The following is a 16,199-nucleotide window of genomic DNA, read 5'->3' on the forward strand; positions in this document are numbered from 1 at the left end:
TCTCATGAGAGCAGAGCAGAGGGGCAGAATCACCTCCCTCAACCTGCTGGCCCACGCAGGAGAGACACCTGTTTAAATCCTTAATCACAGACTCCAGGAGTGTCATATATGAACCTCTTCATTAAAATAAAATCTTACTCTTATTACACTTTCGTCAGACTACATCCCTTCCTCACAGAGATGGGGAGCTAATCCCAGAGATTCAGGAGAAGAGAAAAGTGTAGGTGAGGCGTTGAGCTGCTTTTATTTGACTGTACCCATTCCGAGACTAGTGGTTACTCATGTGACTGTACTGAAGCAGCAGAGCTCTGATTTGATGCCACAGCTGTACGGCACACAACAGGAATAGCATGATAAGAAAGTGGAATCATGCACATGTATGTGGGTGCATACTGATGTATTACACAACATGGAGAAGTCTATAGCCCATCTTTCTGCAGATTTAAATCAGAAAATGTCTCTGATTTAAGTTTCTATTCTTGCTTTCCAGTTGAAATACTATGATATCAAAATAAATTATACTCTCTACTGTCATGATGAAGTGGTACCTGCTTTGGTATCTGTCCGAAGTTGCTGATAAAACCCAGGATAGTGCTTTTAATCAGAGGATCTTTAATGTTGTTGAGGTCCATCTTGTCTCCGTAGAAGTAAGGATGATAGGTGTTAACTGCCTCCACTGCAGCTGAGCCATGTTGCCTGTGGCCAAAAATCAGGTCTATCCAGCGATGGAGGTGTGCACTGACATAGTCACTTTCCAATGCCTGAAACCAAAAGAAAATTTATCAATTCAGTAGAGTATATCCATTACAAATGCATTACCACTCTCCAATCCCTGCTGGAGACAAATTCTATGCAAGTGAATCTTCACACTTTCAGTTCTTCCTGTACCATCATTCTCAGCATATCCTCACAAAATGTGACCAAAGAGATGAAAGGTGGATCCCCACAGGAAAAGGAAGGACAGAGTGCAGCACGCTTGACTTAGCAGACACCAGGGGCAATGTCCTCAGAGACAAGACAGGTAGGTTCCACTAAGCAAAGTGCAAGCATTCCACAGATCTTGGCACATCCCCAGCTTCCAGCATACATTTAAGCCTGTGCTATCATGTCTTCACCAATACTGTTACTGACACAAGACAGTTTAAATGAGCAAAACATTTGCTAGCCTTTGGTACCGCCACTTTGCTCTATAGATAAATCATAGGTGAATTAAGGTACTAGTTTATTTGCAGAAATATGCCTTAGTTAAGAATCATATTGAGTAGCAGAGACTTTATTTGAAAAGATACATATAAACATAGATTGGAAAAGGAGATGACTAGCAGAGGGCTTTAAGTTGGGTCTGAAGGATACAGGAGGAGAGGCTGCATGCCATGAATCAGTAAAGAGAATGCAGAGCTTATACTGAAACGGCAAGGAGTGCTGTAAGCCAAGACAGGGAAAGGGTTTTGCAACAGCAGAGTTGGGGTGTAGCAGGGCAGCTGTATAACAGAAGCTTCAAGACTGCTTGTGTTTGATCAAGAAACACTCTACTACTCTCACAGGGCTTAAGCAGAGAGTCGTAGCACCAGATTTCCTCATCCTGGAAAAAAGTAGGGGTCAAGTTTTTTCCTCAAAATAAGAAATGGTTAATTTTGATTAGATTTGCCACCCATAGTGACAAGTATTTAGATTAATGGAACCAGAAGAAACAATTACTACTGGAGAAGACTGGGAGAGATCCTGCAAAACAATACATCCACCCCAATGTGGGCTTCCTAGAAAGCTCAATGTAGTCATAGCGGAAAACTTGTTCTTGGAAGACACAGACAGTGAGTTCATAAGCAATGGAAACAAGTTTGAGTTGAACCTTTGTCCACCTCCAGGTTAGCCAGCCTTCCATGAGGTGTCAGAAAATGCTACTGCCCCTGCCATCACCTGCCTCACCAAATTTTTTTGCATTCCCAAACAGCCTTGCCCAATGATTCAAGCAGCAGTGTTAAGCATTATTAAAAATACTTTCCTATCTCCAAATCATTTGACTGTGCAATACTCCCTGATGCTCAGTTAAAGGTCTCCCAAGCAGACCATCCCACCCAAAGCACAGCAGAAATAAACAAGCTAATGGGATCCAGAACAATGGCTCATTTCACAGAGCAGACAGTTAGCCCAGTGCAGCTGGTTTAAATGACCCTGCCCACAGCTATAATGATCACAGGGCAGCTCAGAGAACAAGCACGGCACACAATCTGTCCCCTGCAAACAACAGGAAAACACTTACGAACAGACTCAGAACTCATCCTCATTAATAAAAGCAGTTAGTCCATGAATTACAAACTGTAAATTTTGCCTGGCATCACCGCCAGAGCAAAACAAAGGAACCAACAGAGCTGCAACTGTGCAGCATTTTAGTATTTCACTGAGCACTATGACAAGCCCAGCCAGGGAGGGAGAACTTGAGGCCTAAGGAGGAATTAAATAAATTTCTTTAGGAGACTAAATTCCTAGCTTATTAAACATGAAACAGGATGCCACTCAGTTTTATGTCAAAAACAATTCTTTGCTCTCATATTCTTTAAAGCAATAGCCAAACCTCAGAACAGTGTTGACCTGGATCTATTTAAAGCACCAAACTCACTGTGAAGCCTCCTGAAAATGACCATGATACCAGTTACAAGTACATCTAGTCTTGTGGATGATTTCAGAGGAGACAGAAACACTCATGTTTCAGAATTCAAGATCTCTAACTCTTCACTTCAGGGTTAGATGAACTTTCCCAGGCAGGCTAATCAACTTGCTTTCCACAGATTTCTTGCACCCTTCTGTGTAACATCTACTCCTAGCTATGGTTGGAGTGAGAATATTGGAATGACTGCATGTGAGGTCTGATCAGGTCTGGCAAATCACTAAGAATATGAGTTTATAAACTTGATCTTTCATTTGCTAAACTGCTCCTATTTGAGATTTGAGTTAATTTGTAGTTGTGTGGCTTTATCAGCTGTGCCAGTGTTATCAAATAGTGTAGCTCGGTGAAAGCAGATATGTAGAACAGAACAGATGGTAGAGAAGGCTCAGTATCCACATTACGTGCACTGTGGGGGCTTTACTTCAAACTAGAACTAGTCTGCTCCCACAGGCTGAATGCCACCAGCATCTGGAGTGCACAACTGGAGTGCAGCTTTTGGTTTCGTTTCATCCAAAACAAATCTAGTGCACACAATCTGAGATCATTCTACAATGACAGCAGAACCATGCTATGCAGGGACGATCGATTCATTTCCAAATGGCACCCTTACTCCGAAGTACAAGGTGAAAGCAGATGGTCCCCACTGTACCTAAGTGCCTTTGGAGTGCCCACCGTTACACAAGCTGTAAGGAGCACAGCTGAGTCCTTTACACTCAAAACAAGCCACAATATAAAAGACAGCATTTCTCCCCATGCTTTTCTTTAAAAAAACATCAGTGTAAATTTGCTGCAGCTTTCAGGTATCCATGGATTTCTGTCTGCAGCACCTGTTAGGGAAGGACAGTGTTGTCTTTCCTATGTTTGGGGAAATGGAGAACAGAGATTAAGCACCTTGAAAGGTCACAGAGAGAGCAAAAGACAGAGCAGATAAAGGAAACAGAGAGCCACAAAACCTACATGTCTTCACTGGAGTCACTGGGGAACACCAAGGAACTGTTGCATGTTTGACCTCAGTGGCCAAAACCTATTTGCAGTGGGTAGCACTGAGTTGCTTCCCTGCAAGAGAAAGGATTGGGTACTCCCTAGGCTAAACTATTGATTTTAGAAAGGCCTGTACTTCAAGCAGCAAGCCTGCAGTGCACACCACACTTACACAAGGATATCATTCCTTATAGTAGCGGTATCATCATGTGGTCATGGGCACTGACAAAAACTCATGTCTCTCTTCCCTTCCACTACTTTTCAGTGCGATTAGAGCTCTGAGCCTCTAAATCACTCTCTAGGTATCATCAGAGATGCCTGACTCATTAATACCTGTTATTGTGTATGTACAGGATCTTAAGCAATCTGAACGTGGCTCTTAATCTCTCTGCATCTCAATTCTTTGGCAAAAACATTTTCTCCTCATGCCCTCAAGCTAATAGGTTGCAAACAGGCATGGGACAAAGACTGTCTGAAAAATGGAAGCCAGGTTCTAGGGGAAATTCTGACACTGAATAGTGTTTTCTTTCCAAATCAGAACAAAAATCTCAGCTCTCAAATTTTTTCATGTACTAAAATTCTCTCCGTTTAAATTTTGGAAAATTTACATCCTTTCATTTTACTAATAAGGAAGCTATACACCATATAATATTAGTTATAACAGCTACATCATAAAATATTTTCAGTTCAGCCTGTAATCTAATATAAACATTGCAATGAAAAGATCATTTTGAAACATCTTGATAACAAAGACAGAAAGTTGAAATGATTTATTGAGACATTTTCTTGTTACTACTGGCATATTGCCATTTCAACCTGACTAGTTTCTGGTGAAAACCTCTTCTGTACATTTTTTTTTCCCAGACAGGTTTACTCACTGTGAGCTTGTCAGTCCAGTGATACTGGGCTGTGATCTGAGTTACACACGTAACTGCTACAGAAATACAAGACAAAACAAAGGACAAGAAGAATTATGTAGCTCTTGTAAAGTGACTGATTAGTTACTGAAGATGCTATAAATTCAATGTACTGGCTTAGGTTACTAAACTGTGTGGCAGCACACCACTGAGTCAAGCTACCAGGCATGGAGACACTTGAGACCTGGTAATAACAGTAAGCAGCTATTCTCCACAGCACATAACTTGGAATTTCATTAATTCAGAAGTTTTTATGTATTGAGGAAGGATTCTGGGACAAAAAGTGGTAGGTGACTACTTTCAATCACATTTTCAAAATGAATGAAAATAACATTTTTAATAAGTACATACAGAAGTTATCAATTTCAAAACAGGTGAAGTAGCAAGATAGATATTTAATTTAAGTGGGTTTTTTTTTTTAGCATTATTGTTTTGACACAGATTTAAAGTGAAGTGTTCAGGTTATGAATTCACAATAGAGACTAAAGGGAGCCTCTTAATAAATTAAACCAAAAAAAGAAATATCTTACTATATGCTCAACAGTCCTAAAAAAGAAAAAAAGGCAGGACTACTGCAGAAAAAAGTAGACAAGCACAGGCTCAGAGCATATCCATGTTCACTCACAGGAGTAACCTGAGCACATGTGAATGAATTCAGAGTTGAATAGGCTCACTTTCATACTCAGTTATTCACAAACCAAAGCATTTGAAGCATCAGGAACCTACAGAGACAGCATGGGATGCAGGTGTTACAAGGCACTGACTTGTATTTGGAATATAATGTTTTAACAACAATTAATTCTTTGCAAGACATGCAGATGATGCACACTACCAGGACCTTCTTCTCTTAAAACTGATTTAATAGAAGAAAATTTTCTTCAGCATAGGTCCACAGCCCATAGACCAGCTCATAAAGGACTTTTTTTTCCTAACTTGGATAAAAATGGCATTGTCAAACATGGGACTAAGGCTAGATTACTGACAGCAGGCAGGTGGCTGCATGGAAACGGAGATGTAAGAAGAGGACAGAACATAAATCAAACAGATATTTAGGATCTCACGAGTGAAAGGACAGACACTGTAGGTATGAGGCGTGAAGCCATAAAGAAATTCCAAATAGAAGGGCATGGAGAAGGAGATCTGTACATAGTGCCACACAATGAAGGTTGTCCCCTTCCAGTTGTCTCTGTACTGACTTGAAACAAGGTATTGGGACACCAGAAAGAATGAGATGAAGGTTCACAAGAATGCCCAAGGAAAGCATGTAAATTATTTATTAGTATGGACAGTCACAAAAAGTACAGACTCTGAATGTAGCAGAAAAGTGCAAATCAAGGAACATGAAAGTAATGGAAACTTCATAGGGGCATTGTGGTTGCTGTCAATGGTTAAGTGAACAGAGGAGAAAAGAATATTTACAAGACAAAAGTATGACTCCGGTTTTCTTCAAAACAGGAACAAAAAGTTATGACAGTCAGTGAGAAGGTCAGAGACAGGATTTAGGAACCAGCGACCTATCAAAATAGAGAAGATGGTTGTAGTCAAAGGTTTGGATTCAATCACCTACAAAGAGATTACAGAGAGTGAAAGCTGAACTCTCAAGGGCAGGACCTGCACAGCATAGGAGAGGTGAGAAGAACTCACTGAGGCAGAAAATGAAAGTACACATGACAAACCAGGATGATGCAATGCCTTGAAAATCATAGGCTATTTGTTTAGTCCCACCAATGCTAACACATATATCCATCACACTTGTACACAGTAACAAGCTGCACACATTCACAAATACAGATTGACTCCTATTGCCAGAGGAAATCTGATGAAATAATGCAGGAGCACCATAGTACAGTCCATTCCCTTTTTAGCTTTAACAAAGCGACCTGCTCCAAGATACTCTGCTGCAAAGTCTGTGCTGAATGCAACAACCTTCATATAGAATTGCCTTTGCACTCACTACTATGTAGCAGGTGACATCATACAGAAGTTAAGACTTCCTAACCATTAATAGATGCCACTAATTGCAGTAAGTCTCAGGACCTTAAAGCTATTTGCTTTCAAATTGCCAAGGCTGAATCTATTAAAGGCAGGAAATCACATTAGGTTTTTCTCTCCAAAAATAATAAAAAAATTGTACTCCTGGCATGACTCAGAGATGGAGGGAGATAGTTTAAATACACACAAAGCTGGGTCGCAAAAACATGGAGCTGTATGCATATAAGTGCCATGTGCATGCTAAGATAAGTCCATGCCACAGACCTAGATACTAACCTCACTTGGTCTGGAAAGTTGGTCTTGATTCCAGGTGAATTGTTAGGCAGACAAGAAGACATATAAAGTTCAGAACCCACACGAGCTCCACAAAGGCAGGATTCGTTTGGATCTGACATTTTGGTATGTGACTCTGGCCTTTAGAGCTTCATTTTCAGTGGGACCCAGTTCGGTATTTTGTCACAAATCTTGATATTCACTGACCTGTCTGTGCAGAAGAATGAATTTATGGGGGTCCCCATCTGCCCAAGGAGGAAGCTGCACATCTCCCAGCACTGTTCCATCCTGCATGCAGCCTACAGATATTACAAAAGGAGAATTAAAAACAAGAATCACACACATTGCAAATAAGAACACCTTTTCTAAAACACTGAAGTCAAAGGAAATTGAGGTAATTCTCACACATGCAGTTTCAGATTCTACATAAAATATAGAGCCATAAAACACTGCAGAATCAATTTCTCCTGAGATTTCTGATCCAGTAATAAAGCATTGAGAAGATGTTCTAGTAACTGTTGCTAGTACACTAAAAATATGCACATCCTCAGCACAAACCGTTTTAGCACAATATGCAACCTCAGACAAGACAAACCTATTGGCACAAGTTTCTTTCTATACATAATCCTGTGGGCCTAACTGACATATTCCTACTAAAGCACCTACTGAGAGCGATTTTTTTTCTCAAGTCCTTTGCAATCTGACTCCTTTCAGAAGGTGAATACATGTTCTTAAATCAGAGCACAGTGTTGCACAACTGGATGAACGCATATCCAAGTTGAGGCTCAGATCTGGGACCGCAAGTTTCCTTACAGTGTAGCAGGGAACAGATTCAAGTTCTTGACTTTGCCTACTGTAAAATCTTTCTGTATATTTGCTCCCTATTAGTAAGATTCTGGTGTCTTTTTTAGGTCCCTCCACTTGATTCCACTCAGGTCAGTCTCTGGATCTTGATTTCAGACAGGCTATGTTTCTTGGCCTCCTCTCAAGATGAAGCTACCCCAACTCTTTCTTATCCTTTACGAATCTTCTAACATCTTTTTCCCATTCTGCTCTTTTCTTAGCATGTCTCATTTCACTGAAATCTTAAATACAATTATAGCTAGACCTCAATACCATGGGTTAATTTGCTTTTTACATCACCAGTTTAGGATGATTCTTAAGATATTTCTCCTCTGCCTTAATTGTTAACCAACCTGTGTTCACTACAAAAAGCAACTTTGCATTGCAAATGATGTGAATTTCCTGTAAAGTAAAGTGAATCAGGACTGTCATGACTATTTCTGAATGCTATTTTTTCTGGATTCTCTCTGGCCCTCCATCATTGATGCAGAAAGGTCTAGAGATAGTGTACATTCAGAATCGATTGTGATGCTCCTTGAGGCCAGGGATTATATACCAAGTTCATGTGACTTGTGCAGAACCTTTCAAGACAATAGTGAGGACATTTGGCAACTTTAATCACCATCACTTTAATCCGCCTTTGTCTGACAAAATGTGTCTTTGCATAGTAATTAATAGGAACTATAATCCCTTTTGAGCTGGAAACTTGGTTCTGATATCATTCAGATACCAGAAGCTTGTATTCTTGTAGCATTATTTTAATAAAAGTGTATCTCCCATAGCTTGAGAGCCTCATCAGTCTGCATAGTCCAGGGACCAACTCTCAACATGTGATTGGGATCTCTTTCCTTGGCAGGATGCTGCGGAGTGAAAGAGAGGGCACTGAAGTCCCTTCTAGAACTTACCAAGTTCAAAGCGATTTGCATTGGTTAGGAACTCTGGCAAGTAAAAGAATTCAGGAATGAGTTCCCTGACATCACTCATATTGTCCCTTGATGCCGATTCCCATGTGCTCTTGACACTGTGAAACATCCTGTCTGCAACATCAAAACTCCCGCCCTGTGAAGACAGATAAATGGAGACAGACAAAAAGACTGGAGTGTGAATATTCTGTTAAATAAAAAGCAGATGCAGAATATTAGCCAATTCTGCAATAATCACCTTATCACATGTTTGATCAGGTGATATCTCAAGACCTGTCCCAGCTCTATATATTGTGATCTTGTATCATCTTAGTCCTAATTTGTAGATACGTACGTTGAGAATACCATAAAACTTGGAGTCTTAGCATAGCTTGCAATAACATGGGGGCAAGCAGAAATTATCATGGGCATATGCCTTATATTGGAATCATATTTCCTACTGGATTTGTGAAAATCCAAGTTCACCTTTACATAGGGATCCCTACATTGAGCATGAAATGATTTATTTTAACATAAAATTTCTACAATAATGGAAATAACCAAATATAAATCAGTTTTTGGAGATCACCTGAATGAATTTGTCCAAAAGAACAAGCTGTTTCAGAAGAGAGCTGACTTTTTAACTGTATAAAGTGATAGAACCAAATTGTTTCCCAATACCTAGTTCAGGTGCTGGCAGCAGTATAGTTGCCCAACTGCAGCATGGTCCTTGGCTAATATAGGCATTTCTCATGGGAGTTAATTAATTTGGATTATTAACACTACATCCCACTGCCAAGGCTCAAGAGAGAGTGTCAGAGATAGAATAACTATCTTTAAATAGTTGTGCAGTACAGTGAAAATGTATGAATGATTGCTCATCCTCAACCATTCAATCTTCAAAGCTGCTTCACTAGGCAAAAAGAATAAGCCAGCGGGATTGCAGAATGAAGACACTAAAACCCACAGGTGGTGCAAGAGTCAATCTGTTAATGAATATGAGACACAGTCAGGTTCTGTCTATGGCTGACCTCTTGGGAAAACTTGACAGCTTTTGGTTTGTTTTCTCTCTGCCTGTAGACAGCTGCATGTGCCAGATGAGGAGGATGCTGTCCTTCTGCACAATAACAGTCAGCTGAAGCTTTAATTTGCAATCTATTAAATAGTAAAATAACATCTAAGCATCCTTTTGCTGTAAGGATGGGATCCCATTCCCACAGACCAGATGAACCCTGAGCAGCAGTTCCCACATCAGTTTCTGACAGTAAAAACCACTTCCCTTTTGACCCCAAGTACCTGCACGCTTACAATGCAGCTCCTTTGGATCTACAAACTCTGCTAAGTCTGGGAACTGCAAGTCAAGAAATAACTTTTGCTATTATCTTTTGTTAGGGAGAAACAACCCTCATGGATAAGCATCAGCAAAACACAGGAGCCTATAAACCCTAAGTTCTGAAGCCACATCTCCTTGCTTGTCTTTTGAGACAGACTCCCATCAAAAGCCAACACATATTCCAGATGGAAAGATCCCGTCCCTGTTTCCCCTGAGGTGAATTCTGACCAGGCTTTTGGTCCAGCCTCATCTCTAAATGACAGCATAGTTTTGCTTTGCTTCCTTATACCACTGAAAATTGTGAAGCCTTCCCACATCCACTCAAGGGACTGAGTGAAAAAGTGGCTAATCACATGAGTAAACCTAGCTGGAGTTAATCTGACGCACAAGGTCATCTTGTTCTTGATCATTATTAGGCAGGGACCCTTGGAGTCAAATTCAAATTGAAATTAAAACAGAGTAGAAAAAGGACTATAAATAAATCAACAGCTAACAAGTATCTCATTGAAGCATATTAAAGGGCTTTGTATATTTAATCTGCACACAGTGCGCTGTGTCTGGTGATGATTGATGCTTTTTCATCTTTTTTTGCAGCTTTTATGAGAGCTGATGGTAATCTCCTGAGAAACAATATGATTTGTAATAAAAAGATTACCTGTATTAAATAAAAATAATATATACATAGGAAATGCTGTTAGCGCGACAAATCTGGTTAAAGATATTACCACCACGAAAAAATGTGATTTTTTCCCTGGCTGTCTAATTCATTTTAGGGAAAAGTAATATCTTTAAAACTTAAGCCTGTATTATTTATAAAGGAAGCAATAACTGATTTTCCCATTTCCTATATTAATAAATTTATTTGCATATATTTATATCAGAATTAATGAGTTTTCTCTCTCTATGAATGCAAAAACTGCACTGAAAGGGAAAAAGAGAATCAAGAATTGCTTTATGCCTTTAGATTGCAAGTTGACATAAACTTCTGGCTTTTCTATGGCTAGACACAGTAACTCTGTTTCCTTTCAGTAGAGGCCTTAAGCTGTCATCAGGAATACTGGAAAAATATGCTTTTTAAAACTACAGTTCAGCAGGGTATATACAAAGCAAGTAGTCAAAGTGAACTCTAGAGACAACTTAGAACTTCCCATGTTTATAAAACTAAGTATCACTGATCCTTGGTGGTGCTTTAAACCTAAAGACCTCAAAGCGTTTCTAAGAGATGTTAACGAAGGTGCAAACACTTACCACACCGCAGAGATGCTAAGAAGTAATTACCTGCAGACAGCGCTTAAATGACTGCTTAAGAGTCAGTGACACAATGAAGAGAAAGAACCCTGTTGTCTATAAGTACCATTGAGAGGTAATTGCCAGGGAAGAAGATCAGCCTACTAGCTGAAATGCAACAGTGGGATAAGAATAAAAGGGAATAAAAGCTGAGTTGAATCAAAACCAAATCTCACTAATTATTGAGGACACAGGGTCCTAGAATGCCTTTCTGTCGAAGACACTAAACACAGTAACTTTTGCTGCTTTTTTGTGGTGCTGAGACCAATTCCTGAAAGGAATTCTAGGAGGTACTTGACTAAGGTAAAGTGGAAGGTACCATCCAACACCTGTCTGATGAGCCAGTTTTTCATCCATTTCAGTACAATATGCAAAGCAGATACACACTTTTCTCCAGAGTCAGACCTCAATACACTTAAATAAAATGCGAAATAACAAGGTTTTGTAAACTCCTGTACAGTTCCCTTACTTCTCAATGCTTCCTCATTGCCACCTTCTGTGGTCAGGTGCAAATCAATTATTTGACTTAAGAAAGAGGATATTACACCAACATCAATTTTTCACAAGGAGAGCAAACAGTTTTTGCATTTCCCTGTCATATGCATTCATACTGGCAGTTTGCAGTTATAAGCATAGCTTTTCCACTTTTTAAGATGCTGAGAAGCTTTCACAGCTCTCAACTCAACACCCTTCCGAGGTCTTAAGTTTGAGAGTACGCCTTTTCCATCCTGCTCTTGAGTTGATCATACAGTTCTCAGGTCTGCTGTTTGCTGACTGCATCTCACAGTTTGCAATTCCTAAGTCACTATAGGACTAGTCACCTGGGGGAAATGTCAGCAATGGGCTCAATTGAACATGCAGCAACATAAGAGCAAAGGAACGAGAATGGAAGTAGTTCAACAGTTCCAAAGGATCAACATCCAGACAAAATTTTGAGTGCTTCAGATCTCAGCAGCCTCTGAAGATAACTATCCCCACAAAAATGCTGGTTACCTGCTAATCACACGTAAACACAGCTGCAAAGCAGCTACTCAGACTGGGAACTTGTTATGCATGAAAAGTGTGCCAGTGAAAAACAACAGCCTTTGTTGTTTACAACAAGAAATAACTGCTTCACAGTCATTCATGACTGCAGCTAACATATGGCTCACAGAGTGTGATGGTAACCATTGCCTCAGGTGGTTCACTAACCCATCAGCTACTGCTGGTAACAGTCGATATCATAGGGCTTATTACTTAATTAGCACAGCACTTTATTTGTATTAGTTCATTTTAAAAGAGAAAAAAGACCAGCACAACAGCAAAGCAATTGGAAAGCTGCAGGAGGCATGGCCAGCCCTCACCATACATACAGCAGTCTCTGAGTGTGGAATATTCTGGCCTAGCTGTCTTCCTCACATTGCTCAATAAAGATAGGCAGATTTCAGCCAGACACTTCTTAAAAAAATACACTTTTCATGACCTGTCCTCCTAGTAGACTGTGCTATAACACAACACGTATTACAGAAATACAGGTAGCAACTGTCTGCTACAGGCTCTGTCTGCGCTTGTGCACCACTGACTGCCCACTGAAGAGGGCAGTCAGGAAATTTGGTGCCCCTGTACACTGACCAGCTGGGAAAGGTAAGCACAAAGTTCCGTTTCCATGAAATTCAGTTCCATAGTGAGTGCTTTTGGCACCATAAACCATTGCCAAGTTCAGAACAAGCTAAAATAAAAAGCACTGGAGCACTGGATGTAGTCTCACCCCACTTTTCCTTCAGAGTGCTGATCCCATGATCCCTATCATTCCCCAGCCACCAGAACCTGCACGTCCTCATCTGGACCATGAATGCTCTTTATGTCACCACAGCCAGCCGCAAGTGCTTGCCCGTAGACACATTACTGTATGGGCACTTGGACTTAAAATACCTACCATGAAAGCCTCATCTGCCCCAAAGTCAGAAGCTTATGTTCAGACAGGTAGTAAAACATTGTCTAGATGTTTACATGTCATTTCTCACAAAATGCATCACAGGACCAAAACTAACTAATACTTCTCCCTCAGAAAAAAACAAGGTCATCAAGCATCAGTCATGTTCCCACTAAGATGTTTTCACTGAATTCAACAGATACAGCATAGAGCCTTCAATAAGCACAGAATACATACAGGAAAAAAAGAATTAATCCCCCTTCATTACACAGCCACTATAATGTGCTATATGATTCATAATGAGGTGTAGGAGGGAAGCTGTCTTGCCCTCTTACCTGCAGAGAACAGAAGGTCTGGGTAAACGGCTCCATTCGGACCAGGTAAGATGCCACTATAATTGCTGATGAATAGTGAGTGCAGTAATGGCACTGGGCTGACAGGTCTCCTGGAAATTGGACACAAATCAGATTTCAGTGCAAAATATCATTGTTACAAGCTTATAGCATCCAGTTATAACAGCACAACTAAATAGGGAGCACATCTTTAAAGCAGATGTGTTCAAGGATCTGTGAGCAAAAGCACACCTTGCATATTTGCATTGAATGTGCACAGTTACTAACATCTCTGTATGTTGGCTTTTTTTTTCCTTCTACATTTCATTTTCTAAAGTATAAGGCCTTTAACTTTCCAGACCAGTCCCTTCCCCATTGGAAATCAAGAGCTGTTTTGGTACTAGAGATCAACAGCCTCAACATCATGTTTCCTTTTCTTAAAGTAGTTGTTAGATAAACTGTATGCAGCAGTCTTTTACATGCAGCTTAGCTGACAGAGCAGTCTTTTCTAAAGAACATTGCTTTTTGCTGTAGCACCTCTTCCTGCCCAAGAGAAGAGGACAGAACTTAGCAGTAAAAGACAAGTAAGGCAGTGCTTGCAGGAGTAATTTCTCTGAATCTTCAACCAGTTTGTATTCAGAAGCAAGAGAATCCCCTTAGCATGGTGCTTGCCTCAGCCACAGCTCTGGAAAGTTTTTGGGGTGACATTTTCCAAGGATTCACCAGCATCCCCAAAGGCCTGAGAGGATTCAAACCTCTGCTGTTAGTCTCCTAAAACACTCACCCTCACTCTTCTCCACCTCATTGTAGCGCTGGATGAACTTGCGTTTCCTCTCCACAGTCTGTGCTCCCATGGGCTTTGACAGGTCCCGAAATGTATGAGGATTAGTAAGATTTAGAGTCTGAAAAGCAAAATCGGAAAAGATGTGGATTTTTAGATCCTTGAGTCTTAGACATCATGACTAGCTCAGTGACACTGGATAACGGCAAGGCTGTGTTGGAGGTTTCACCCATACAAGAAGGCCACAGACTCAGTACTAAAACACCCATCTCCTGAACTGAACTGAGACTTGGAAAGAGTGTGGCAGCATGTGCCACTGAAAGGATGACATGTACAAGGAGCTTCGCAAAAAAGGACCTGGCAGGTTGCCAATTGCTCTCAAAGCTTTTCTGTCCAAACCTCCTTGTCAGGGTTCATCCCTGTCTAACTGCTGAGCCAACACAGCCTACCCTTAACTAGACATGTATTTAACAGATGTTCATCCACCTTTCTGAGGCAGAATGTGAATCTCAGCATGCTGATTTGAAGATAAAGCCAACGTATACAGAATCAGTACAGTTCAAATTAACTATCTCAAATTTTGAAACTTCAGTCTAGATCCCCCAGCTTCAATGTCATCATTCAAAAAACCTCTGTATGGTTGCTATCATAGAAAGTACAGAACGCTGCAGCAAGCACTGACCTCAGAGTGGTAGTCAGCAAGGACCCATGGAAACACAGGATACTGCATGTAATCATTGTAGCTGCGGCCAGCCAATGTGTTCAGGTACATGAGGTAATCGAAGTTGCTGATCTCCCTTTTCTGCCAAGGGAAGGAAAAAAACATTTAAATCTCCTAATTCCACCCCTGAAAATCATGCCTCAAAGGCACCCTCAGACCCCTGTGGTTCCCATGTCCACCAGGACAAGAATTACAAATAGTGTAATCGATCACCCATTGCCATTCAGATCAGCACAATATCTCTTATACAACAATCCATTCAACAGAATCTGAGTCTTCATTCTGACTCTTCTTCAGACAGGCCATTTGCATTTGTCTATAATCACCCAGTTCTTTTACGCTGTATTTGCATAACAAAACACTTTTCCCAATTTAAAGGTGAGCCAAATGCATGCAGTCACAGTACAGTGGAAAACCAAGGAAAATTCCCTGTACAGAAAAGGCTGCACAACATGCTACATATAAACAAGAAGGTATAGATTTCTTCATTGTGTCTTGGGTCACCAAGATCAGGGGTACAGGAAAGCAAATGCACCTCTCAGCTCAGCAAAACATCTGCGAAAACGAGAGGTGCACTGATTTAGATGTTCAGATGATCTGCGAACAGTCATTCAACTAGGTTGCTCTCTTTGTTCTCAGTTTAAAAACATGCATAACATTACACTTAATCTGCCAGACAGTAGCACTGTGTAATTCCCAGCAGGAGGAGCAAAACCTCTGCAACAACCAGATGTAAATGTTTTGCTCCTCTTGCCAATAACCCCATCTCTAGAAGTGAGAGAACAGCTTCAGCCTCAAAGTACATACGTACACACATACATCTGTGTACGGACACACAGAAAGGTGCTGAAATTCTTCACTTAACCATGTGCAGCCAAGATTTAGCTTACCTGCCACTTCTGGAGCATTGTCTTCTCCCCTCCTGAGTGTTTCCTGTATGGAACAAACATTAGATTGAAATAGCCTGCTTCAGAACAATAAGAGACAGTAAATACATCTGTGCTCCCTGTGCCCCTCGCTCTCATCTCACAGAAATGAGGGAATACCAAGGCTAGAAGAATGTTGAGGTTTTATCATTGACCAAATAATTCCAGAATCAGAGTGTCATTGGTTAGGTTAGTGCTGCACAATACAAATTTCATTACTGCTTTCATTAGGAAAGAAGGCTCTGCCTGCTGAACAGGGATGGCCTAGCTTCAGATGGCTGATGAATTTATCACTTTCAGTCACTATGACATGCTGGCTCTCCCTAAGCTACTT

The 16,199-nt window shown here is 40.6% G+C and overlaps 1 protein-coding gene across 2 annotated transcripts in view; it reads right to left on the reverse strand.

The window, feature by feature from the left end:
- WDFY4 (WDFY family member 4) overlaps nt 1-16,199 on the reverse strand; it is a 138,532-nt gene that overhangs the window by 14,279 nt on the left and 108,054 nt on the right. For both annotated transcript variants that reach the window (XM_086617035.1, XM_086617034.1), the window contains exons 47-53: nt 15,830-15,872; nt 14,901-15,020; nt 14,222-14,339; nt 13,441-13,550; nt 8,577-8,730; nt 7,036-7,127; nt 549-761 (exon numbers count right to left, since the gene is read on the reverse strand). In XM_086617035.1, the coding sequence (XP_086473161.1) occupies nt 549-761; nt 7,036-7,127; nt 8,577-8,730; nt 13,441-13,550; nt 14,222-14,339; nt 14,901-15,020; nt 15,830-15,872 (850 nt within the window). The remainder of the gene's footprint in view (nt 1-548; nt 762-7,035; nt 7,128-8,576; nt 8,731-13,440; nt 13,551-14,221; nt 14,340-14,900; nt 15,021-15,829; nt 15,873-16,199) is intronic.

Source organism: Tauraco erythrolophus, chromosome 9 (assembly GCF_009769465.1).
Source record: "Tauraco erythrolophus isolate bTauEry1 chromosome 9, bTauEry1.pri, whole genome shotgun sequence".
In the NCBI taxonomy this organism is placed as follows: domain Eukaryota; kingdom Metazoa; phylum Chordata; class Aves; order Musophagiformes; family Musophagidae; genus Tauraco; species Tauraco erythrolophus.